This window comes from Thamnophis sirtalis, unplaced genomic scaffold (genome assembly GCF_051295495.1).
Source record: "Thamnophis sirtalis isolate CommonGarterSnake01/CBP01778 unplaced genomic scaffold, rThaSir2_p1.2 scaffold_4, whole genome shotgun sequence".
Lineage (NCBI taxonomy): Eukaryota > Metazoa > Chordata > Lepidosauria > Squamata > Natricidae > Thamnophis > Thamnophis sirtalis.
The window spans coordinates 47,325,249-47,353,225 of NW_028261384.1; the positions used below are offsets into that span (position 1 = coordinate 47,325,249).

The 27,977-nt window shown below is 38.0% G+C and overlaps 1 protein-coding gene across 1 annotated transcript in view; it reads left to right on the forward strand.

The window, feature by feature from the left end:
- The window catches only part of NR1D2 (nuclear receptor subfamily 1 group D member 2), a 29,176-nt gene extending 16,086 nt beyond the window's left edge, over positions 1-13,090 (forward strand). The window contains exons 5-8 of the mRNA XM_014075898.2: positions 5,728-6,377; positions 8,760-8,945; positions 10,293-10,503; positions 11,913-13,090. Of these exons, the coding sequence (XP_013931373.2) occupies positions 5,728-6,377; positions 8,760-8,945; positions 10,293-10,503; positions 11,913-12,109 (1,244 nt within the window). The 3' untranslated portion in view covers positions 12,110-13,090. The remainder of the gene's footprint in view (positions 1-5,727; positions 6,378-8,759; positions 8,946-10,292; positions 10,504-11,912) is intronic.
- The last annotated feature ends 14,887 nt before the right edge of the window (positions 13,091-27,977 follow it).

A 27,977-nucleotide genomic window follows, 5' to 3' on the forward strand; every position in this document is an offset into this window, starting at 1 on the left:
ATATGTTCCTACAAGACTTTGTAATCTCAGTGAGCATTTGTGAATACAGATAGTCCTCTATTTACAGCAGTTTGTTTAATGACTATTCAAAGTTACAGCAACACTGAAAAAAGTAACTTACAACTATTGTGATGTCCATATGGTCACATGATCAAAATTCAGATGCTTGGCAACTGATTCAGATTTATGATGGTTAAACAATGCAGGGATCATATGAGCTTACATTCACAACATAAGCGGTATCCACAATGGAGGGAATAAGTAGCCCTATTCACAAAGTGCTCTAAACCATGTTTGTGAGGAGGATGTTTACATCTTCAACTATACAAGGCAGAATGGGCTGTCAGGACCCCTTATATGTTTACATGTTAAATACACTATATTGCCAAAAGTATTCGCTCACCGATCCAAATAATCAGAATCAGGTGTTCCAATCACTTCCATGGCCACAGGTGTATAAAATCAAGTACCTAGGCATGCAGACTATTTTTACAAGCATTTGTGAAAAAATGGGTCGCTCTCAGGAGCTCAGTGAATTCCAGCATGGAACTGTGATAGGATGCCACCTGTTCAACAAATCCAATCGAAAAATTTCCTCGCTCATAAAATTTCCACAGTCAACTGTCAGCTATATTATAAGAACGTGGAAACTCGTCCAACATCAGTGTGTGACCTCACAAATGCCCTTCTGGAAGAATGGTCAAAAATTCCCATAAACACACTCCTAAACATTGTGTACAAGCCTTCCCAGAAGAGTTGAAGCTGCTATAGCTGCAAAGGGTGGACCGAGGTCATATTGAACCCTATGGATTAGGAGTGGGATGTCACTTACAGTAAGTTCATATGAGAATAAAGGCAGGTGAGTGAATACTTTTGGCAATATAGTGTATGTAGCAATCCATTTGTATGATTTAAAATAATGAAAAAAAATGTATCCAACTCATAAATCTATGACTGTGTTGCATCTCCAGACATAACTCAGCTTTTTTATATATATTGTACCTTAATATGGTGTGGTGTACAATAAAGCCACTTCCAATGCTATGTAAAATGGCTTAAGAAATTTCAATGTGGTATATTGATTAACGAAAAGAGAAAATAAAAGTTACTAATATTTACAGTCTTTACTTAGTTAAGTTATCAGAAAACTTATAAGGGATCTTAATCATTGAGAAAAAACATAAAAGACTCTTTTAGACTATCACAGGATCTTGACTTTGCTATTTGTTAATCACTGGAAACAACGCAAATTTCCAAACAGGATTTTCTAAGAGGATAATTTTCAAGGAAGAAAATTCAAACTGACTAGTAATTTGGCTAATTTATTAGATGCTATTCCTGGAAATATATATATATTTTCTATATTGGAGGTGTGTGTGTGTGTGTGTGTATATATATATATATATATATATATATATATATATATATATATATATATATATATATATATATATATATATATATATATATATATATATATATATATATATATATATATATATATATATATATATACACACATACATACATACATACATACATACATACATACATACATACATATATATATATATACCTATATACATATATACATATATATATACACACCTCCAATATAGAAAATCAGTCTGGGATCCCATAAATTCGTTTGCCTATCCTAGAGCTGCCTTTTTTCTTTTTTCGAGCAATGTTGTTCAAATATGGTTACTTTAAGATATGTGAACTTCAGCTCTCATAATTTCCTAGCTAGCCAATTTTGGCACTTGAATTTTATACATCTTAAAGTTGCCAAGTTTGAGTACTGATTTTGAGGAATGATGTAGTAAATGGGAAGTTTCACACCATTATTAATTAATCATGGCCTGGTAACTTGATTAATTGAATTTGCAAAGGACACACTACTCTAAACAAACCACAAATATCCTGTGCAAGACCAGCAAAGTAAGGAACTAAAAAAATAATTACAGGGCAAGTATATTTACAATCTTATAGTTAGTCTAATAGTGCTTCTAATGTTACTTTGCCCATGTCTGCCTTTTTTGAATATCTACATTGCAGACAAATTGGTTTTCATTTTTCTCAAGCCAAAGTATCTCAATATAGCCAGTCTGCCATCTTTGGATATAACCACAATACAGGGGTGGGTGCCTGCCAGTTGTTCCACAAATCTACTGTGCCATTTAGAACCGGTTCCAGCTCCCTCCACCCACCCATCTGCACCCCGCTTACCCTGCCCGCTGCTCACTGATTGGCTGGCTCACCAATCACCCCGCCCACCTCTAAGAGTCCTATCTAAACCTTAAAGTCTTAAAGCTGTCAAGTTTGAACACCCCTGGGGTTTTTTTCTAAAAGGTTAGGGGTGCAAGGGTCTTGTAACTTGACAGCTTTAAGACTTGCGTGCTTCAAATGCCAGAGTTTTTGAGCCAACATTTTGGTTGGTAAACAAGAGTTAAGTGAGTTTCACCACATTTTACAAGTTGGCCATGCCCACCCAGTCACATGACTACCAAGCCACTCCCACCCAGTCACATGGCAGGCAAGCCACTCCCACAAAGCAGGCCACATCTATAGAAGAGCTTCTAAAAATTTTTGAAACCCAGCACTGCCACAATAACTCCCAAACTCTGAGGTGCCCTGGTTACTAAATTTTTGCTATTTTCATTCCAAGTTGTATATTTCAAGTTTTACTGTTTACTGTTTTACTGTTTAAGTTTATTTATAGGCCGCCCTTTTCCCTGAGGGGACTCAGGGTGGCTTACAACTTATGTAGGAGGGGGATACATACAATGACATATAGGACAATACATAATTAAAAGAATAAAGCAACATTCATCATTCGGGCGGGGATGGATTATAATCTTTAACCCCAGGCCTGACGGGATAGCCAGGTCTTGAGGGCTGTGCGGAAGGTCTGGAGGGTGGTGAGGGTACGAATCTCCATGGGGAGATCGTTCCAAAGGGTCGGAGCTGCTACTGAAAAGGCTCCCCTCCGCGTGGTTGCCAGTCGACACTGACTGGCAGATGGAACTTGGAGGAGGCCCAATCTATGCGATCTGATGGGTCGGGAGGAGGTAATTGGCAGGAGGCGGTCTCTCAAGTACCCAGATCCACTACCATGAAGGGCTTTGTGGGTGGTAAGTAGCACCTTGAAACGCACCCGGAGATCAACAGGTAGCCAGCGCAGCTCGCGGAGGATAGGTGTTATGTGGGCGAACCGAGGTGCACCCACAATCACTCGCGCGGCCGCATTCTGGACTAGCTGAAGTCGCCGGATGCTCTTCAAGGGCAGCCCCATGTAGAGCACATTGCAGTATTCCAGCCTAGAGGTCACAAGGGCACGAGTGACTGTTGTGAGAGCCTCCTGGTTCAGGTAGGGTCGCAACTGGCGCACCAGGCGAACCTGGGCAAACGCCCCCCTGGTCACAGCCGACAGATGGTAGTCAAAGGTCAGCTGTGGATCCAGAAGGACTCCCAAGTTGCGAACCCTGTCTGAGGGGTGTAATATTTGACCCCCCAGCCTGAGTGATGGAACACTGGCCAAATTATTGGGAGGAAAACACAACAGCCACTCGGTCTTTTCCGGGTTGAGTACAAGCTTGTTAGCCCTCATCCAGTCCCTAACGGCTTCGAGACCCCGGTTCATCACGTCCACCGCTTCATTGAGTTGGCATGGGGCGGACAGATACAACTGCGTATCGTCCACGTATTGGTGGTATCTTATCCCATGCCTCCGAATGATCTCGCCCAGCGGTTTCATGTAGATGTTAAATAGTAGGGGGGACAGGACCGACCCCTGCGGCACCCCATAAGTTACGGGCCTAGGGGTCGATCTCTGCCCCCCAACCAACATCGACTGCGACCTGTCCGAGAGGTAGGAGGAGAACCACTGCAGGACAGTGCCTCCCACTCCCACCTCCCGCAGTCGTCGCAGAAGGATACCATGGTATCGAAAGCCGCTGAGAGGTCAAGGAGAACCAAGATGGAGGCATGGCCTCCATCCCTGGCTCTCCAGAGATCATCGGTCAATGCGACCAAAGCGGTTTCTGTGCTGTAACCAGGCCTGAAGCCGGACTGGAATGGGTCTAGGTAACTGGCTTCCCCAAGGACCGCTGAAGCTGGGAGGCCACCACCTTCTCAACAACCTTCCCAACAAAGGGGAGGTTGGAGACTGGACGGTAGTTGTTAAGGACGGCTGGATCCAGAGATGGTTTCTTCAGGAGGGGTCTCACCACCGCCGCTTTAAGTGCGGCGGGGAAGTGCCCCTCCCGAAGGGAGGCGGTAATAACCGCCTGGATCCAGCCCCGTGTCACCTCTCCGCTGTTGGCAACCAGCCAGGAGGGACACGGGTCCAGTACACAAGTGGAGGCACTCACAGCTCTCATGGCCTTGTCCACGTCCCCTGGGGCAACATCCTGAAACTCAACCCAGTGATGGTCTGCCAAATTATCCACCTGTGCCTCGGCTGGATCTGCAAAAGTGGAGTCCAAATCCGACCAAAACCGAGCAACTTTGTCCGCTAACAACTGGACATAGTCTTCAGCCCTACCCTGCAAGGGGTCCCCCGTATCCCTCCTATTTAGGAGGGAACGGGTTATCCTAAACAGGGCGGCCGGACGGGACTCAGCAGACGCAACCAAGGTGGCAATATAAGATCTTTTTGCTGCCCTAAGTGCCCTGATGTATTTCTTGGTGCAGGTTGTTAAGAGTGCTCGGTTCAAATCGGATTTATCGGACCTCCATAGGTGCTCTAGGCGTCTCCTCCGGCGCTTCCTCTCCCGGAGCTCCTCGGTGAACCAAGGGGGCCTCCGGGATCCGCCACCTCGGAGTGGCCATAGTGGCGCAATCCGGTCAAGGGACTCCGATGCTGCCGAGTGCCAGGCAGCAACCAGAGTCTCCACCGGACTGTGGGCGAGAGTATCAGGAATAACCCCAAGCTCCGTCTGGAACCTCACGGGGTCCATCAGTCGCTTGGGGCGGAACCACCTGGTCGGTTCCTCCTCCCTACAGTGGGGGTTTGGTCTCCGGAAGTCAAGCCTCAGTAGGCAGTGGTCTGACCACGACAGGGGTATGATTTCGTTACCCCTCAGACCAAGATCACAAGTCCACTGCTCCGAGAGGAGCAGTTTTGTCTCTCTGTTCTTTTTCCCTTGATCATGAAAATAATGTTTGCATTCCTGCCTGCATTGTTGAGAAGAAAAATGCTTATTTTTATTTTACAGGTTATTTCATTGCTTTATTAATAACACAGTTTTCTGGACAACTCCTAAGTTATATTAAGAAAAGGAAATAAAGTACAATAAAGTACCAAGCAGTACAAGACAATCAAGTCCAAAAAAGAATAGAGGCAAAGGAAAGAGAGAATACTTATAAAAGTCAACTTCCTTTTCAACAGCCGTTTCTGTCCAGAAGCAGCATAAATGTGCAATTGGTTTTTTGAGGGAAAAAGAACTTTAAAAACTTACCTCATTTTTTACAATTGAAAACACTGCTTGGGTTGTGTATGAATTCTCTTCTATTCCATGTGGTATCTCACATTTGAGAAAAATGCATCTTTAGAATTTCAGGTCCAAGAATCAGTAGGGTAGTTTTTTGGTCCTTATTCACAATTTTGCTGTCAAATAAATTCAGTGTTTAATCAATGATGTGAATTCTTAAGGAAGAATGCAATGGGTTCTTATTAAAATTGGATATAATGTAAAACTAAAGTCTCTCTCGTCTTCCTTATAGCTGTTCGATTTGGCCGAATTCCTAAACGAGAAAAGCAGAGGATGATAATTGAAATGCAAAGTGCGATGAAAACCATGATGAATACGCAGTTCAGTGATCACTTGCCCAGTGAAACATTAAAAGATAGCCAGGAAGCACTGCTCTTAGTGCCTCAGGAACAGCTGAACTCCAAACTAAAGCAAGAAGTAACTGCCAAAAGGCCCTCTTCTTCTCCCCTTCCTCCTCCACTATGTCCTGCTTTACCTCTGCCCTCTGACATTGCCAAGGAAGAAGTGATTGGCATGGTGACTAGTGCCCACAAAGATACGTTTATGTACAATCAGGAACAACCAGAAGATCGTACCACTGTTTTGCAGCTTCCAAATGGGGAAAAAAATCTTAAATACCTGGATCAATACAATTCTGGTGGTGAAGCTGATCATGGTAGCATAAGCAGTGTGCTTCAAAATGGGAATGTTAAACATTTCAATGGACAGTATAAAGGGCAAAACAATATGCACCATCCAAGTGGGTATAATCTTTGCTTCCATTCTATGAACTTCACCAATGGCTTTACCACAAAAGGGTATAATAAAATGCTCAAAAATGGCTTTTCTTCCATTGAATCTCTGAATGCGTATTCCTGCAGCACTGGAGGCAGAATGCATCTGGTATTACAACTATTAAATACTTAAGTTGTCATAAGCTTAAATTAATCACATAGTCCTGTTAACAATAATGCAGTAGAGTATACCGGTAATCCTCTAGATATGACAATTCACTTAGCAACCGTTTGAAATTACAACATCTCCCACAATCATTTGCCTTTATGACTGACCACAGGTACACTGCAGTACTGACCCCCTCCACTCTTCCCATCAGGCCTTGGGTCTACTTCCCACCCAATATCTGCCACTGATTGCACCACTCTCCTCCTTTGTGTCCTTAAACCACTTGGCTTTACCATAGAAGCAGACATTATTTTCTCAGCAGCTATAATAAAACAGTCACCTAAGCACCCCTGCCAGTGGCTTCCCTCCCACAGTTGTCTTTCCCTACTGTGGCAGCAGTTGCCATAGATTTTGCCTTGCCTCCTAACTATTTAGCCTCCTGCCTGCACCACTCAGCACCAGGTCCTACCTATCTGCAGTAGCCAAGAATTTCACCCTACTATCCAAAGGACTACCAGTTCAAAAGAAAGATAATAATCTGCCAGAGTTTATATAGAGTGGGAAGAACTTTAAGGAAAGAAACACAGAAGATACATTCGCATAGACAAACTTCAAATATTCCTTCACATGTGTGTGTGTGTGTGTCTGCTGCCCCCTAAAGAAGCTTTGATACTGTCCTTCCATTGTTTAAAGAAGGAGACAAGAGTTCCAAAGAGAAAGGCAAGGAAAGCTCTAAATGCCTGGGAGACTCCAAGGATGAGAAGAAGGTGGCTGCTTCTGAACATCTGGAAAACTTCAACCCAGCCCCATATCAACTGACCTTTGCTATTTTCTTTTTCTCACAAGTTCATCCAGCCTGACCCTTTAAGAAGAGGAAGACAGAGAAAATGGCTAAAACCAGCCCTCAGCTCTAGTGTCTTAAAATTCCCCCCTTCCCCATGCTCCTGGACAGTATTGAGGCATTGCTGCTGGCTTCAGAAAGAATAAAAGAACTACACTCACTTTTCTAAAACTTTTCTGAATGTGGCTCCTAAGCCTGATAGTTATAAGATGTTTCAGATTGACTTTCCTGGAATAAAACCATCAAGCACAATCCACAATTCTTAGAGGACATTGACTTCAATGGAAGAAGCCATTTCCATTGAAATAAAGCAACCATGCCAAAAGAAGAGTGCAGAAAAGAAAAATGATAAACCTTTGTTCTTCGAATCAGGGCTTTGAGAGGCCCTGATTGCAGAGCCTTAAAAAGGGAAGGCAGTGCTCTCTTTCCCTCTCTCCCTCCCTCTCTCTCTGATGCCAGTTCCAGTGGTTATTATGTGAACCCCATAATCGTTAAGCAAATCCATTTTAGCCAATCCATATTTTGCTGGAAACTGGAAGTAAATATCCATTTCCAGCAAAAAGAAAAACTGGTGACTGGGATGCTGCAAACACCCATAAGTGCAGGCCAGTTGCTAGATGTCCAAAACGTGATTATGTAATGGAGGGACTCGTATTGTTGGAATTTCAATCCTTTTTCTGGGTTCATTGTAAATCCAAACAGTTGCTAAGTGATCAATTGTAGTTTGAGGACTCCCTGTAGTTGGAATATTAACATAGTTGAAGAAAATTTCCACCTGGGAAGTCACTTCAAGGTGAACAAATTCCTTCCCTCATATGTTTTTAAAACAAATGCTGGTATGAATTAAATTGGAAGTGGGGGGGTGGCACAAATATTAACTAATTACTAATTGTAGTGTGACTTTCTGTGTAAATGTGCATCAGTTAAACAAACCAAGTGAATAGTGATCATTCCCATAGCATTTTCACTTGAAGCTGAAAGTACATTCTCTGTGATTCTTTCACACTGTGCTATATTTTATAAATAGCATAGAAATTATGAGGAGAAATGTGCATATCAGCAATTCAAACATTTTAGGACTTAACAGTTTTTTAAAACCTTAAAGTGAAGTGAAAAAAAAATTAAGATTACAGTAATGCACTTACAGTCAAGATTATTTTTTTTCTGGATAGTCAATGTAATTGCCTACCAATTGCACTAGATGGGAATAAAATTATCACAGCCATTCCAAAATTGTAATGCAAAGATGCTCTGCGAATGTACTATTAAGTTTGCAAGTATAAAATATTGTGGGAAATAGAGTTTAGATGCTCATACTCAGGTTTCTTTTATGAAAGGTTTCATTATGTTCTTGATAAGAAGTAATCCTTAATTTTAATTAGATTCTAATATTTTTGGAAAATACTCTTTGGCATTTTTAATTATGAACTGTTTTAATTATGAATAATTGTATTATATTTGAAGACTGCCAGTTTCATGGTTTTTGAAAAGAATAAGGGTTTAGAGTAGCATTTTGATTCCATATGTATGTAAATATCCAGGTTTGCCCAATGAACAAGACTCCTTTTGTGGATCCAAATAAGTCTGGTCAGGAAGTCTGGGAAGAATTTTCCATGAGCTTTACCCCCGCAGTAAAGGAAGTAGTGGAATTTGCCAAGCGTGTTCCTGGTTTCCGAGATCTTTCCCAACATGACCAAGTAAACCTTCTGAAGGCTGGAACCTTTGAGGTGAATACTTCCTTTTTATTTATTTTTCTTTCTATCTATTAAAATTGATAAAATGACTGCAGTTATTTTGATACATTTGGCATGTAACTTTTGTAGTTGTTGAAGAAATGTAGCAAAAATTGCCTTTATGTAATTATAGATTGTATAGTTTATTTGGAAATTTCATCCTGTCTTCTCACTTATTTTGAAAAGCAGGGTCCTCAGTTTTGCACTCACCGTTTTTGCTATATCCAAATTGGTATCTCTGCCAAGTCAGTTTCCCTAACTATTGGTATCTATTGTGTAAAGCAGGAATGGCCTTTTTATGACTTATGGACTTCAACTCCCAGAATTTCTGAGCCAGCCATGCTGGGCCGTGCTGGCTCAGGATTTCTGGGAGTTGTAGTCCACAAGTCATGAAGGGGAATAGTTCCCCACCTCTGGCCTAAAGGGACACCATACCTCCGTCCACAATTGAAATCCAATGCTTTCTTACTATATTCAGTCTTGTCTTTTGGAAAGAGCCATAGTGAACATGAGACAACTTGTATTTAAGAAATGCCAATTATCCTCTTGTCTTGCCTCATCTTTCCTTCTCAGTGAGAAGATATTACTTTTGACCTCTGTAGCTTAAAAAAGTTTTAAATATTGGTGCTAAGTAACATTCTCCATCTTCTTAAAGGCTGTATGCAGTGGAGGTCAGTCTGCTTACACCAATGCTTTTGACTGCCCCCTGTGGAATGCCTCTTACTTCAACAGTAATAAAATAATTTTTTAGAAAATCTTGAATTTTAATTTAAAACCATTTTATATCCTCAGAATAAGAGTCACATTTTGTGAGATGGGCAGCCATATAAATTTGATAAATAAATAAAATGCCAATAAAAATATCATAGCCAAGTGAGAATATCTCCATATCTCCAAATGCTAACTATTTTTTTTGCATATAACCTCTCCTGTTTCTAAATTATATAAATAGTTGCTGATTTTTTTAAATCCTGTGATTAATAATATCTTTAGTAAATTGTAAGAAAGCATTTTTAAACAAACAAATGAAAGATATAAATTATATAGGATAGTAATCATTTTGTGTGAGGACTACAGAATTAAATATTCAGGATATACCTCACTATTTCATTGCTTTTAGGCTCAGAGAACACATTTTTGAGCAGGATAATGGTTGGATGGAAGAGATTGAAGATCTGGGAAGTAAAATTCTCTTTAATTTCAAGACAAGTCACCAAGAATTGACCTTGGCTCAGAGAAGACTTATCTTCAATTTTATGAGCTGTCAAACTTTAAAGATTCTATATGAATTGAGTATAGATTTACATGAGAGCTTTTCTCCCTAAATTTTCTTTTGACCAGGTATTAATGGTACGGTTTGCATCTCTATTTGATGCAAAAGATCGTACTGTCACTTTTCTTAGTGGAAAGAAGTACAGTTTGGATGATTTACGTACCATGGGAGCTGGTGATCTGCTGAACTCCATGTTTGAGTTTAGTGAGAAGCTAAATGCACTCAACCTTAGTGATGAAGAAATGAGTTTGTTTACAGCGGTGGTCCTTGTATCTGCTGGTAAGAAACTAAAATGAACCTTTATATATAGCAAAAAAATGAAATATCTTTTGTCTTTTCAGAATATATGAAATCTGGTTTGGGGGTTGGACTCCCGTTCTTCCCTCTCCCCTGGGTTTCTTTATACTGTTTAACAAATAAGATTATATTTGAAATTTATCTTATAGTATTTTATCTCTTCTGGAGGTGCCTCACTAATGGTTCTATTCCTCTTCCTTTTATATAGTTGGTTTGCATAAAAAGGAATGAGGACCAGATTTTTTTTTTTAGCAGTAGCTACATATGAGACTGTTTTGGAGCTTAGCCAAAGACAACCATGCTGCCACTTTTTCAGTATTGATGCAATATTTCCTACTTTATTAGGAATGTATTGTTATTTTTCAGCTGTTTTTACATATGAAAGATTTGGAGGGAGGGATTTTTTACAGTTCACTTTTAGTTCAATATTCTTTCTCTTGTGAACTTCAAAAGAGAATATGCTATTGAATTTTAAAATAAAATATCTGTGTGTGTGTGTGTGTGTGTGTGTACAATGTTGCATGTTCTGATCCATATTGGAATAGGAATATTACACTAGAAAATGTAATTTTGAATTGTCATACAGCCTGATCTATGATAATCAATTTTAATTACTGCAGTGCAACAACAAGTAAAATAAATAATGTCTTGGGTAGATGCAAAAATATTTTTTCTCAGTCCACTTATTGTGAATTCTTTAACATGCAAACGAATATAATTTTTCATTGTGGAATAAATAATAATATAGGAGGGAGGGGACAGTCAAACATGTGCTTTCTTACTCTTCCAGGTGGCAAGGAAGAGTATTCTGAAGTCCCACTCACTCAAATAAACACTCTAGAAAATCCTAATTTGTTAATACTCTGTTCATCTTACATTCCTGATTATGTTAGGATCCTTGCCTCGTATCCTAAACATTCCTCTTAACTGTACACTCTAGCTAGTCAAAATTGTTCTTTTCCTCAATACAATATTATTAGAACCTGTTTGTTACTTTACTGTGACTATGATCTCTGAGATGTTGTAATATGTGTGTACTTGTAACTCTGCTCAAAATGAGAAGTAAAGATTCCTCTATATGCAAGCTATTGGATCGCAAGTTAAGTTCTCATGATATATGCAGAATGCATTTGCCTACCTCAAGGTGCCCCTCCATCCTTCATTATAAATTAAGGACATAGCTTGTCAAATTGATACTTACTTAAAATGAGCATGTTAATTATAATGGCCTTGACCTATAGTGGTTATGATTTACCTCGTTTGAATATCATTTACTAATTTAAACACTTTGATGAATACCTGGGTACTTTGCAGAACTTTATGTAGTGTGTTTAACAATATAAGTTGCAAACCAATAACTGTCTCCATCCCATTGTTTATCTTTCATTTAGAACGATCAGGAATAGAGAATGTTAATTCTGTGGAAGCACTGCAAGAAACATTGATCCGGGCACTCAGGACTTTGATCACAAAAAATCATCCAAATGAAGCCTCTATATTTACAAAACTACTTTTGAAACTGCCCGATCTGCGTTCCTTAAATAACATGCACTCTGAAGAACTTCTAGCCTTTAAAGTTCATCCATAGGCTTTTACCTCCTACTTATATACTTGATTTACCTAAAATTAATTGTTTTTATTTTGTGCTAAAATGTTTGTTTAAATTTGGACATGCTTCTGTGAAGGATTTGTATAATAGTGAAATGATCTCTTACCATGTAGTAAATGCTTCAGGTTGATCCTTATTTCACCACTGATGAAATGGCCACAGATTTCTTCTTCATTATCCAAAACAGTCCCTCTTGCACAAAAGCTGAAGAAATTACACTAAATATTATAGATGCTGACTTCTAAGAATACCCAGTGGCTACAAATGGAAAGCAGCACTTTGAATAAATGAAGCAATATTACATTGGCCCAACTCATCCTTAAGTAGAACCTTGCTATATGAGGAAGTTTTTAAAAACTGTTTTTGATTACACTATGAATAGTTTATAAAAGAATCAGTGTATATTAATTTATTCACTTTAGTATAAAACTATACATTCATCCGTGTACATGTTGATGTGTGCATATGCACACACATAAGCATAAATATGAACAGATGGATGTATTATTACTTTATAAATTTCATGTACGTACATAATTATATAAGTATGTGAATATAAACAAACCATAATATTTTCAACTATGAAGAATTTAAAGAAGGATTATCCATATGAATGCATTTGGTTCTATACAGTTGAAATAAGTATATTAAAAGTGTAGGGACTCCCAAATTAGTATGTTAATATGCTGAATTTGTTAATTTTCAACATTTAAAACAATATAAGTAAAGAGATAAATAGGTCAAATTTAAACATTATTGAGAACATAGAGATTTTTCCTAAAATACATTTGCCTTTAATTGTATGCATCTATAGTAGTACGCATTTAAAATTGGCCTTGCTAGTTTTTTCTGTAAAGTTTCCATGGAGAATCATGAAAAGTGTCAAGAAAACTGTTATACCTTCATTGCATATTGGGTATTCTGTGTATCATTTATGCTACATATTATATGCAAAGTTGAATGCTACATAATCAGTCTTGTAGTTTTTAGTTTCCTTTATTTGTATGCTGCCCTTTTCCCTGGGGGGACTCAGGGCGGCTCACAATTCAAAAAGGGGGGGGGAAGACAAACAGTAGACAATACAACATGTTAAAAAAAAGAGCACAACAGTCACACAGTTCGGGTGGGGCTACAATCTTAACCCCAGGCCAGCCGGGACAGCCAGATCTTTAAAGCGGCGCGGAAGGACTGGAGGGTGGTAAGGGTCTGAATCTCCACGGGGAGTTCGTTCCAAAGGGTCGGAGCAGCCACCGAGAAGGCTCTCCTCCGGGTAGTTGCCAGTCTGCACTGGCTGGAAGATGGAATTCGGAGGAGGCCTAATCGATGCGATCGTATCGGTCTAGTGGAGGTAATTGGCAGTAGGCGGTCTCTCAAGTACCCAGGCCCACTACCATGAAGGGCTTTATAGGTGATAAGTAGCACCTTGAAGCGCACCCGGAGATCAACAGGTAGCCAGTGCAGCTCGTGGAGGATAGGTGTTACGTGGGTGAAGCGAGGTGTACCCACAATCGCTCGCGCGGCCGCATTCTGGACTAGCTGAAGTCGCCAAATGCTCTTCAAGGGCAGCCCCATGAATGGGACTTTGTAACATGAATGGGACTTTTAAAGTCAGTTTTCTTATATTTCCAAAGTTTTTTTCAAAACTGATCTAGGTTGTCTGATGTCTGTGAAGTTCTGTTAATTTCATGATTTTTAAAATCCCAGTGACAAATTCCTAAGGCAAGGATTTGCTGTATTTTCTGTTGCATTTTTCAAATTAATGTATTAATTGCTTCATGCTGTTGACAGCATGAAAATATTTTAGTTGGAGATTTTCCAAAATATGACTTTTGAAAATACATTGATATTTCATATAGTTATTTAGTACTTAACATATTTCAAACTTTCCATAACTTTATGTGAAAAACTATAATATTATAGTTGATACATAATTTTTTAGACTAATGCACCACTAAGTGTAAAAAATATTTGTTTGCAAGCTTATTATATAGCATTATTATTTCATTTAAATTAATTTCTGTGACCTTGTTAGACATCAAACCACTATTTTTAAAAAAATTCAAGCAACTATTGGGATGTAGTTTTACTGTAATAATTGGTTCACATGAAAAAAAAAGCGCAACTGCAAGTTATAGTTTTTTTGGGGGTACTTATTTTTGAAAATAGTTACTAAATATCAAAAATCCAAAGATAAGTTAGTGATTTCCCATCAATTTTTTTAAAAAAAACAGAAGCAAATTACTAGATTTCTCACATGCAATATTTTTCTCTGGAAGGAAAGTGTTGATTGAACTTTTGTGAACAATTGCTTATGTTTCAAAAAATCAATTCGCCAAATACATATGTAGGTTAGAAAAATACCTTATAAAATAAACTTGTACAATTTCAAATTAAGCTTGATCTTATTCACTGAAGAAAAAACCTTTCTGTTTCTCTATAAATAAGATGTAGATTTAAATTCACCTTCTGTCTGAAGTCAGGAACTTTAAGCGCAGTACTTATATTATGCTATAAAATTAAAACTTTGACCTCCACTCTTCCTTTGTCTTGACAGTATAATATGAACAACTCTCTGGAGACTCCCAATCATGGTCATGTGTGTCCCAAAGATGCTTTTTCAAAAAAGGAATTGGATTTTCTTGCCTTTTCTCCCCCTGAAAATATCCAAGAAGCTGAAGAACTAAAGAAGCTTCTTGGACGAGAAGTGGAAATTTACAAGAAAAAAAAGGAAGTCAAGTTGCCTTTTGTAAAAGCACCTTTGGGACAATGGGAACAAATTTGCAGTGGCTTTTATCAATATTCATACAATAATAAAAATGAACATGGTGATAAGCCATTGCATAATTGCCCCTGACTTTTGCCAAATACTATGTGCAGATGGAGGAACAGTCCTTATGTCAAATGTGACCTAAGGTTTAAGCTTTTGAATTTCAGCTAAAGAAGCTGCGGAATGTGAACTCTGCTTTACTGTGGTCATGGGTTATATGCTTCTTAAAATACTAAGAAATACATCCAACTTTTGAATATTGTTGATGGGCATTGCTGAGGGAATACAAAAATGTACTGTATGAGATGATGTGATTTTTTAATGGCTTTACTTGTTTAAAAATGTTAAATATGGGCATTATGATGCAAAGCAGTTTTCTTATGATTGTGTGTCCTCATTTTCAAAATTAAAACTGAAACCTGAAGAAGGGAGATCCCATCACTTGGTCCAATGTCTTGTGAGTTTTTATTATTGAGAACATTTATTTATTTAATATACATCTACAGTATAATGCTTCCCTTATGGTTCCTTCCTAAAGCATTTTACATTAAAGCAATATAAATATTAATTATAGGAGAGACATTAAAAACATATTAAGATAGGAAAGGCCAGAGCAAACAGCACTTCAACAGGTTTTATTCTCCAGTGTTGATATCCCATCTCAAATCTTTAATTTCTTTTGCAAATTAAAAACAGTTTGTGGCTATCTGTACTGCAGGGTTTGAAAAGTATTCCAAAAAGTGGAATCACAACTCAGGTTTAATACTTGAAACATATGACAGAACACTGGAAAAAGCATTCTAAAGTACAATATTGAAATCACCAGAATAAAGTACATGAAAGTTAGCTGCTGCATATGCAGGTTTCCAAAGTACAGTGGAGCATCATGAATTATTTTTTTTTGGGGGGGGGGCGGGGGAGAGAATGCTGGCAAGTTTTGTACCCAATGCTTCCAGTTAAATATTTGAATCAGACATAATGCCTCAAGTACTTCATTGCAGCTTTTGCATGTTGATAACATTGGTTTGTTATGAATTCTACTGCAATAAAGCCAGTGATAGTGTGGTTTTCTAAAATTCCTGGTAATAAGAGGTTTTGTAAACACTTATTGAATAAGGAAAATTATGGTTACTACTTTGTATGTCCTAGAGGCCTTATCACAATTAGAAGTAATTGATTTAAAACTTTCTGTTCAATCATGTCCAATTTTCAGATGATGCTTTGAGTCACTCAGATTTCTTGGAAAGTTTTTTCAGAAATGTTTTATCATTGCCAGATTCATAGGACAGAGAAAAAGCAACTGACCCAAGATCACTCAGCTAGTTTTGTGAACAAGATGAGACTAGAACTCGTGGTCTCCTAGTTTCTAGCTGATGCCTTAACCACTGCACCAAATAAGCTCTTTAAAACAGTTACTTCCATTCATTCCCTTCTATGTTATTTAATTATCCTGTGTTAATTTGGTTGATTAAAAAGATACCACCCAACCCAACCCCATTTTTACTTTCTCTAAATTCAGTGCACAGTTAAAAAAAATTCACAGCCATCCAATACATTTTTAATATTATTCAAAATTACTAATGAATTCCTATTCCATTGCCAGGCATACCACTTCTAATAATTCAATAATTACTAATTTAATCATTAGTAATTTTACATTTTAGTAACTACTCACAAGGGAGAAGACATGTTCTATAGTTATTCTTTATTTTATCAAGGATTATTAAGAGTCATGTGCTGAAATGGTGTCATCTTTTTCCCTTTTATATAAAAATGATCAGTCCAGCTGCAATGATCAGTAGGTTTTTCTTAAATTTAATGACAATTTCAATGCATTCATATGCAAACATATCTTCTGACTCAGTCCTTATTACCTTGATTAAAAATGAATACTAAAAAGATGAACCACAAACACACATCATTGCCCCTGTATCCTCCAAATAAGCCATGAATCATTCAGAAGAATTATATTAACCTCTTTTTGCTCTCACAGCTGCTGGAAACAATCTGTACTAATGGGAGACACAGGAATGAGCAGGAGGCCATTTGAAATATAAATTCTCCCCATACCACATTATCAGTGGCACAGTTGGTGAAGGTTTAAAAGACCTTGGCAGTTGTTGCTGATATCTGTTCTAGGCTTGAAATTGCAGAGAAGAAGATAGAAATAACAATGGCACTTAAACTTAAATACATCTTCGTAATGCTTTAAAGCTCTCTCTAAGTGGTTTACAAAATCAGCATGTTACCCCCAACAATCTGGGTCCTCATTTTACTGACCTTGGAAGGATGGAAGGCTGAATCAATCTTGAGTCCATCAGGATTGAACTCCTGTTGTGGGCAGAGTTAGCCAGCAATGACTGCATTCTAATCACTGCATCACCATGGCTCTATCTGTAAATCAAGTATGTGCCCTCTTACATTCCAATTCCTCTTGTTGTGATTACATGAATAGAAGATGTGAAGAAGAACTGGCCATAACTTTTTAATCTTATAAGAATTTTCCATCAAGGATATTAATAATAAAAGCACTGTATATACACCTCATTTAAAAAAAGGAGCCTTTTCCAATGGGAAACAACATTGTTGTTTCTATTGCCATTTGCCCAAATTTGTTCACTGCAAGATAAAATTATTTTAATTGAAGGTTATGAACCATAATCTACCCAGCAAGTTGATAGATAGCTGTTTTTCAATTTCCTAGTCCAAGGAGAGAGTAACTTTCCCAAAGTCATCCAGTTAGCAGGATTATATAAACTTCACTTCTGGATCCATTTTTGTTCCTGGATGGCAGTTATGGTCTGGAAGATTTAAGCACAATACCTGATCTTCCTCCTCTTCCTCACTAGCTACCTTGCTTCATCAGTGCTCCCACAATCTTTCCATTGCTCTCCTGCATACTGTTGAATTTTTCTTTCCCCGCCCAATCACTTTTCCACCACTACCTCCTCCTTTCCCCATATTCTCTTCATGGCAAATCCTCTTCCTTCATTCCTACAGCCATATTATCACCATCGCAACCTTACAGGTCTACCTTATTTGGGCTGCAGAAATCAGATTATCATTAAATGGAATCAACCTCTATCAGATTGACATGTAATCTGATAGTTTTCTTCAGTTATTTCAGAGTCACTTTAACCTCATTGCATTACAATATAAGAGGCTTGTTTTTAATTAAAGTCATTAAATGAAAAGTTTCAGACAAGATATATCTGAAACTCTGTTGTATATAGTTATGACAAAGTTCTGAAGTTCAGCCTTTCCGATCATTTTATATTTGATATTTCATCTAAATGTCCATATTTCTTTTCAATGACATGGAATTTCTATGCCTTTTATTGTTATATCTTCAACTATTTGCCTCTTATCTATTTGTCCTTTTTCTTTTCTTTTCTTTTTAACCAAAGACTTTCCGTATTTACAAGTATTTACTACTTGTAAATACAGATAGATGAAAGATGTTTTATGCATCAAATACTCAGCTGTAACTATTAATTCTAAACAATGTATTTCCTTTTCTCTTTTTCAATTGGGATATATCTTTCTCTCCTTCTTTCATATTTCGTAAAACTTAATTTTCCACTTCTTAGGCACTGACTACAACATCTTTGTGGAATGTCACCCCTTGCTGATTGATTGTGGTAGCTGTTAAGAAAATTGTTAACAAAGAAAAGTGACTGCTTGCGTTTCATTTAAGATGGTTCACAGAAGGACTTCATAGAATCATAGATCAATTCTATAACTTTTCCCCTCCCCTGAAGCACAAGCAATCTTTTGTTTATTTGCAGATACTGCAATCAATCAGCAGGGGGTGATATAATGCAAAGAATATAATTGTCATAATTCATGCAGAGATTGTTCTGCTGCCCTGTGAGTTCTGTGGTATAGTTGGTGCAAGGACCTATTCCTCTGGCTCAGTACTCAAATGCACAGATGTGTTCTGTAGCTGCAGCAGTATGGAGATTATTGTCAGCAAACTGATGTTGCCCTGTGTCAAAAGCTCATCCTTGGTGAGAATGACCATATCATATTAGAATTCAACATAATACAAACACAAGCAATACAACATAATGATACCAGAGTCCTAGATTTTAAAAGAGCTGATTTTTAACAAACTCAGAGAGAATTTGGAAAAGATTTCTCAGATGAAAATCCTAAAGGGGAAAACAACTGAAGAAGCTTGGGAAACTAAAAATATTATCATAAAAGTCCAATCCAGCACAATACCACTGGGGAAAAAAACAAGAAATCTAAGACGAAACCAGCATGGCTGAACTAAGATCTCTCTGATAAACTAAAAGACAAAAAGGACAAGTACAAAAAATGAAAAGAGGGATACATAACTAAGACAGAATATCAGCAGATGGCTAGAATCTGCAAAGACAAAGTCAGGAAAGCAAATGCTCAGAATGAACAAAGACTTGCAACAAAAGTCAAGATAATAAAAAAAAAGTTTCTTTCAAAACATAAATAAAAAGAAAAAAAATCAAAGAAACAGTTGGTCCACTGAAAAGAGAAGATGATAAGGAAGTAATAGGCAGCAGAGAGGAAGAAGAGCTGCTTAACTTATTCTTTTCATCTGTCTTCATGCAAAAAGAAACTATAGCCCAACCTACCAAAAATATAACTGTAAAAGACAGACTAGAAATAAAAGTTAAAATAAGCAGAAAAAATAGTAAGAGAACACTGTCTGATCTTGATGAATATAAATCACCGGGACCTGGCGGATTACATCCTAGAGTTCTAAAGGAGCTGGCAAATGTTATCTCAGAACCACTGTACCACATCTTTCAAAAATCCTGGAGCACCGGGGAACTACCAGAAGACTGGAAAAGAACTTTTTTTTTAAAGTTTTAGATCTTCAAAAAGGGAAAAAAACCTAGACTCAAGAAACTACAGACCAATCATCTATACCAGGGACGTGCAGTCAGGGAAGGCAGGGGGGGGCAGAGCCTCACCATTGTCATCATGAAAAGAAAAAAAAATGTAAAAGGAAAAAGGCTGAGGTAGTTGCTGCCAGAGTCACAGTAGATGACTCTGCTTAGTACTTAACTGTTTAAAAAAGCCTCTAAAAAAGGGCCCTCTACAGGAGGAGGCGAGAGAACCACATGCCTCATTTAGTCTATTTTTATGATCACTCGAGCAGAGTTAAGCAAGGGTTAAAATCCGAAAAATTCCTTATGTAGATGAGGCACGTGGTTCTCTCATCTCCTCCTATAGACGGCACTTTTTTAGAGGCTTTTTTAAACAGTTAAGCAGAGTCATCCATTGGAGACTCTGGCAGCAGCTAACCCAGCCTGACCTCAGCAGCTCTTGCCTTTTTCCTTTTACATTTTTACATTTTCATCATGGCAGACAAGAGCAGAGTTGAAATCCTCCGAGAAACAGCTGGAAAAGGTATGTGGGTCGGAGGGAGGGGGAGGAATTCAAAATTAATGTAATTTGTAAGTAATTGTATTATTGTAAGTAATTTGTGTGTGTGTGAGTGGGTGGGTGGGTGGGTGGGTGTGGGTGTTTTACCCACCTCTGCTGGCGCGCAGGCTGGCACTTTTTTTTATCTTTCGGCAACCCAAAACTGTTAAAGTGAGGAGGCTGACCATTCAGCAGGCATGTTTATAATTATTTTCAATTTCCTGTCTAAGGGGAACCATTTTAAGTGTGGGATGTCTTCATTAATATAATCTGCCCCTTTCTCCTTCTGATGCTGTTTTGTAGGAGAGGGGAGAAAGATGGGTTCTCCCTTGGTGTAGTAAAGCCCTTCGGAAAGCCCTGCCGTTGTGTCTGCCATAGAGGCGTCCCACGGGATGCCTCTATGGTGGATACAGTGGCAGGGCTTTGGTGGGGCTTTCGGAAAGCTGAAAGCCCCGCCGAAACCCCGGCGCTGTGTCTGCCATAGGGCGGCTTTTTCCCGCTTGCCTCACCAGCCATAAACCTCACTGCACATCACTGATCTATACCCAGGAAGATACTGGAAAAGTTAATAAAAAACCAGATCTAGAAACGAGAAAAGTAATACAAGCAGTCCTCAAGTTACGAATGTAATGGCACCTGCCCATTCCATTCGTAAAACAAGGATTCATGGTAGTGAATCTCTTACCTTGAACGAGATCACTCTCTCCTTTTGCCCAAGCACTCACTAATTGAATGTGAGGCTCATTAAGTGTACATGAGGTATTTCAGTGTGGGGAAGACCATGGGCAGGCTTAAGAATAGAACAGACCACTTGCTTAAAACACCCAAGGTCTCCCTGACCCACTGAAATACTACATGCACTCCAAATTGCTCCCCCCAGCTGCTGTGCTTGGTCACTTACCTTATGAAGATCTAGCAAGCAGTCTCCTCTCCAGCCTTATGCACCTTTCTGCAGTTCCATTTGGCCCTCTGCAGGCCTCCTCCAGCATGTTGCAGGCTGACATTGAGCCTTGTAAGGCTGGATCCAGCCCCCAGAGGCTCCATTTTGGCCTACAATATGCCAGGAAGGCCCATGGAGGGCTGAACAGAACCTCTGAGGGGAAGATTCAGCCCCCGCTGGCTCCATTTTGGCCTGCAATGGGCCAGTCAATGTCTCTGGATGGCCAAACGAGGCTTTTGAGGGGCAGATCTGCCCATCAGAAGCTCCATTTCAGCTGGCAAGGCCCAGGACCTGGGCCTTGTGCAGAGCCTCTGTGATTGTCCGTAAGAATGAACAAATGCCCTGGTGCTGCAAGATTCAGCACCAAGATTCGTAGTTTTGGGCTTTGTTCAGAAATGGTAGAGTATGCTGATTGCATAACTTCAAATGTTCGCTAAGGGAATGCTTGTAACCAGGGGATTACCTGTAACTAGAAGTCAGCATTGGTTTAAAAATAGATCATGCCAAACCAATCTTATTTCATTCTTTGACATAGTGACTAAATTAGTAGACCAGTGAAATGCTGTAGACATAGTGTACTTAGACTTCAGCAAGGCATTTGACAAGGTAGACCAAAATTACTTCTTGGAAAGCTAGAAAAAAGTGGGATATACAGCATCACCATCAGATAGATTTGTAACAACTGACAAACTGTACTCAATGAGTAGTTCTTAATGGTGCTACATCTTCATAGAGGGAAGTAAGCAGTAGGATATTGCGTACAAGGTTCTAGCTTAGGTCCAGTACTCTTCAATATCTTCATAACAACTTAGATGAGGGAATAGAAGGAGAACTTATCAAATTTGCAGATGATACCAAACTGGTAGGAATAGCCAACAGTGTAGATGATAGGCTCAAGATCCAGATGGATCTTGATAGACTTGAACACTGGGTCGTAACTAAGAAAATAACATTCAATATAGAGAAAAGAAAAGCCTTACATTTAGGGGGGGGGGAAACAAAATCAGACTTAATGGCAGTAATTGTGAGAGAGGTCTTGGAGTCTTAGTGGACAACCAGTTAAACATGAGCCAACAGTCTGCAACAGCAGCCAAAAGGGCCAATGCAATCCTAAATTGCATTAACAAAGGGATTCAATCACAATCATGTGAGATACTAATACCAATCTATAAAGCCTTAGTAAATATGTTGAGAAAGTGTATAGAGAAGAGCAATACAGATTATTAGGGGACTGGAGACTAAAACGTGATGAACGGTTGCAAGTACTTGGCATAGCTAGTCTACTAAAATTAAGAACCAAGGGTGACATGATAGCAGTGTTATAATATTTGAGTGGCTGTCACAGAGAGGAGGGGATCGACCTATTTTCCAAAGCACCTGAAGACCAGACAACAGTAAATAGCAGTATCCCTACTTTATGCCATCAGCCTGTATCAGTCTAATATCACCAAGGTCTCTGGCTTTCTAGTCCGCAGTATATAAAAGATTACAATCAATGGCTGCAGCATTCAGGCAGGCTCACTTGTGTCATTTCATTTAACTTAAGAACACAAGAAGCTGTCTTTCATCATCTTATCTTACCCAATATTGCCAGCTTTGACAACTAATTCATTATTTACTCAAATAGAGCTCCCCCTTGCATTTACACAACAACCTGAGCTAAAATGTGGTTGGATACTAAGCAGGTAAGAGTGTTTCTCAAATCATTATAGGTAATTCTTAAGTTATGGCCATTTGCTCAATGATTGTTCAATGTTGCAATGGCACTGAACAAATAGTGCTTTTCACAAGTTCTCATAGCTCTGGTTAATGCAATGTCACACAGCCACAATTTCTGGTTTTCCCTGCCAGCTTCTCAAAAGCTAAATCAATGAGTGTCAGCCTTATTGGGTAGACCAGATTGGAAACACAACCGGATAAACTAATTCTACTTTATTTTAAAGCTAAACTAACGAAATGTTTCAAGTATGAAAATAAAGTTATTTTGCCAAAGTTAGCCCACAAACTAGGAAGGATCCCTTGTAAGCATCTTGCCCCACTCACTATCCAGTTGCAAGCTACACTTTAACTTAGATGGCCATTCCCTAGGCAGCATCTTTTAACCCACCTCTCAAGGTCTTTCCCACATACCATTATAATTGGGCATGAAATCCTCTTACCTTCTCCACCAGTTCAGAACTGGGAGCATGCGTGCCTGCACACTCGCTTCACTCACACACAGCACTTATGGGCATGCGCAGAAGCTTCTGAGCATGCACAGAGTGTCCGTGATGACATCTGGGCAGGTGGACGGAGATACCTGCTGCCTCCACTTCCAGTTTGCCCAAACTGGAGTGAACCAGCAGAATACCACCTCTGATTATAATGGGGAATCTGGCAAGAAGTCAGAAACTATGATCATGTGAAATTGCCTTTAATGGCCTGCATGGTCCTTACTTAATGATGGCAAAGAGGGCTGCTGGAATTGCTGTTGCTTAGCAAAGCAGTAGAAAAGTGTAGTAGTTCACATGATTAGGACAATGGATTGACAATCAGCAAACTTGCGTTGGAGACCTGAGCATTGCTGCATGGTGGGGTGAACTCCCATCATTCACTCCAGCTCCTGCCAATCTAGCAGTTAAAAATGTGTAATCACAAGTAAATATATAGGTACTACTTCAGTGGGCACATTTACAGAAACAGCCACTATGTGTCAACAATAATATTGCTTGTTAAAAAAAAAAAAAAAAAAACTTGAATAGCTGGTATCTCTCTTTCCATGTAGGACTCCTAATCATTACTTTGTTAGCATGTGAAATTAAGATTACTGTAACTTTATTTGTATAAAAGTGTACAAATTATATTTTGTTAGCTCTAGTATTTGATATCGCTCTCCAGATTTACTGTTGCTCTCAATTCTTGGACACCTCCAAACTGGTAATAGCAAGATGCTAATCTAAATTCATCTTGTCTTGTTCTTCCGTACCTATTTCCATTTTTCATGTCTTTGAAGTTATCATTGCAATGGTCCTTATCTCTCCTAACAACTCTCTGCATTGTTTTGATTATTTGAACTAGCAGTGAAGAAATAATTGGATTAGAGAAAGTAATGTTGTTTCCTGTCTCATTTCTACTTCTTAGTCAATATAGTTGTTTTCCTCTCTACTGTTTCTAACTTTAACTTCCCAGTCCCACAAAATCTTTCTTGAATATTCTTTTGAGGGCCATAAATCAAACTTTCTGAATTCTTCTGTAATAGTAATTGGAGCTACTTGGATTCTTCTTCTGTAATAGTAATTGGAGCTACTTGGATAGCCATCATATTAAAGGACTGATCACGATGTCTAATTTGTAATGTTTGATCATTGACTGCATTGTTCCCAAGTACTGTCTGTTCCTTCTTTGCTTTTTATGTTCTTAATAATAAATAGTATGATCTCCTGACAGTATTTAATTATAATTAATTTCAGGTCATTTTATACTTATGATGTCAATGTTGATGCATTTCATCTTTCATTATGTTGAGCTCTTCTATTTTCATGCTTTTATGTTCCAAATGACCAGTATAATTCTGTCTTTGCAACTTTGAATGTTTTTTTCCTACATGGCAACAATAGCAACTAAATGTCCCAAACCTTTTAATCTACTAAACACCATTAGTACTCTAAAAATATCTCAGCTTTTTCTCAGTAGCATATTAAGTACTATGAAAGCATCTTCTTCTGCAAACATCACATGCTGTTGGGGCAGGAGTACCTCAATTTACACATCTAACATACTTCACAGCAAAGTCCATTAGTTCATAATTAAAGGCCATTGCTATAAGTACTGCATGTTATGCTGATGAAATAAATTAGCTTGCCAATGTGTTCTATAGGGAACCTGGATAGATTCAAACCCGGGATTTTCTCCCAACACTTGTATTAATCAGAAAAATGCCCCATCCTAAACTTAGGCAATGTTATATTTTTTTAAAGGCAATGACAATGCCTGATCACAAAAACAGACTGTAATATTGCATCTTTTGGAAAGAAGGAACCTATCACACATACCCATTAAGTCATGTAATTTAATTTAATCTGATTGTCTGTGATCATTTATTTATTTATTAAAACCACATGCTGCCCATGTCACTTAGAAGCAACTCTGGGTGGCTTGCAATTAATAAAACTAAGATAAAACTTTAAAACAATAAATATTAACATTAAAATTGATTTAAAATGGACAAAGATGGGGAGGAAATGAGCAAAATATCTTACAACCATATCTGATTATCACTACCACCTGGATCAGATGGTTCACAGAATTTTGCAAAGAACGTTTATCAAAAGATGCAAATAACATTTATCAAAAGATCAAACAGATGGCCTATATCTTTTGCAAGTAGCTTTAAGAATAGTTTTGACATCTATTTCATTCTTTCTTCATTTGACAATTTTGAAATAGTGTACTTGAATGAAAAAGGGGTTTGAACTGGTGTCAAGCAAAGAAAAACTGTTAAATTTAAATTAAATTAAATTTAAATAAAAACAAAACTATCCAACTCTTCCCAGTTGCTACTGTTAAATTCTTATTATGGTTCTTTACATAATCAGATTTTTTTAGACCATATCTGGTATTTTTATGTACTATTGAGTCCTTTCCAAGGGCCTGGAATAGGCAGATGTTGTTTGATGGTGTAAGAATGCAAGCTGTTCAAAGTAAAGTTTTTTATTATTATTACTTTGGTGCCTTTAAGTACCAATCTGGTGTCTCCTGGTGATGATGACCACCTGGACTCTTGGTGATTGCATAGACAAGTCCTTGAAGTTTTCTTTATGGTTTCCTTGTTTCTAGCCTGATGGTATCACCACTTAATCAAACCAGTTCTCTGAAACTGAATTATTTTTAATAGAATTACATTTGTATTCCTTAGATTAAAAAAGAAGACATTGTACTGAATAGCCGACTCTTCTAAAAAATATTCATTATGGATCTAATTATAAAACAATTTTAGATATTTCAAACTTTTTACTTACTTGACTTTTCTAGAAAATTATTTAAGATGTTAGTCTGACACAGAAGTCAACATGTTTTCTAGTTATGCTTTATTAAGAAAGCATTTTGGTGCTTTCAGAAATATTTAGAAATGAATTTGCTCAGATGTGAGTGCAAGAGCTATAATTTAGGAATCCTTAGGCTTGTTTTAATCAAATTGTATTTCATGCTTTATGCTAAGTTGTTTGGTAGCCACTTACAATGATCTAGCACCCATTAACAAAACAGCTAAGGTCAAGTTGCAACCAGAGATATTTTCTTTCCCAGTACAGTTGATGCACCATTTTTAAAATTCAATTACTATAATTAGTGCTCTGCAGGAAGCTTTTAATAAAGTACAATTAACAAAAAATCAATATCCAAACTATTACAATAGTGAAGTCAGGCATTTTATATAATGAAAAGTATGACCTTTAAAAACCAACAAAGTTGGTTTTTAGAGCAACAAAGATGATTAGAGGACTGGAGAATAAAACATATGAAGAACAGTTGCAGGAACTGGGTATGTCTAGTTTAAGAGAAAGAAGGACTAGGGGAGACATGATAGCAGTGTTCCAATATCTCAGGGGTTGCCACAAAGAAGAGGGAGTCAAGCTATTCTCCAAAGCATCTGAGGGTAGAACAAAAAGCAATGGGTGGAAACTAGTCAAGGAGAGAAGCAACTTAGAACTCAGGAGAAATTTCCTGACAGTTAGAACAATTAATCAGTGGAACAGCTTGCTTCCAGAAGTTGTGAATGCTCCAACACTGAAAGTCTTTAAGAAGATGTTGGATAGCCATTCGTCTGAAACGGTATAGGGTTTCCTGTCTAGGCAGGGGGTTGGATTAGAAGACCTCCAAGGTCCCTTCCAACTCTGCTGTTATATTGTATTGGAGAATAAAACCAAACTGTTCCCCAAATTACAAGTTAATATCATTGATATTTTCAATCTTACAATACCTTCCAGCAATTAATTTCTTCATTATTTCATATTAGGAACACTCAGATCTTGCTACTGTGCATCATAGAAATTGGATGATTATGCTGTGGTTTTTTTAAAATTCCTGCCAGAACAATTAGGGAAGAGAATTGACATTTTGCATAATGCCATTTGAGTCAGGATAAGAAATTTTCTGAAAACGTGTTGCATTTACCAAGGTACACATAAGTTGGAAGGTTTGGAATGAACCATCATAGATAATGGTGTTTACAGTGGGGGTCAAGGGAAAGTCAGAATGGCAATACTAATATCACAACATTGTAACTCAAGGCCCATGCCTTGATCATGCTAGTATATGAACCCAGTGGCATTTGCACAGCAACATTGCATTCATTTTATTTCTATGGATACCTGTAGTAATATATTTCAACAATTAAAGAATTAATTCAGAGTCTTTGGCCTGTTTAAACAATGTAGTTTCATATTCATCATTGTTCAGACCCACTCCCACTAGCTATGTTTTCACAATTACAAAATGAGAGATGTAATCTTCTGCCATCTCATAATATCTATCCAAATTTGAGGCAAGCCACTCAACATCACCATACTACAAATCTGCGCCCAAACTGAGGACTCAAATGATGATGAAACTGAATTTTTTAACAGTGAGCTTCAATGTGTTCTCAAGCAAAAGCAAAAAAAGGACCTTTTATATAATATGGGCGATATCAGTACCAAGGTAATTAATCCAAGGAGAAGTTGCAAGAATAATAGGCAAGTTTGGGCTAGGTT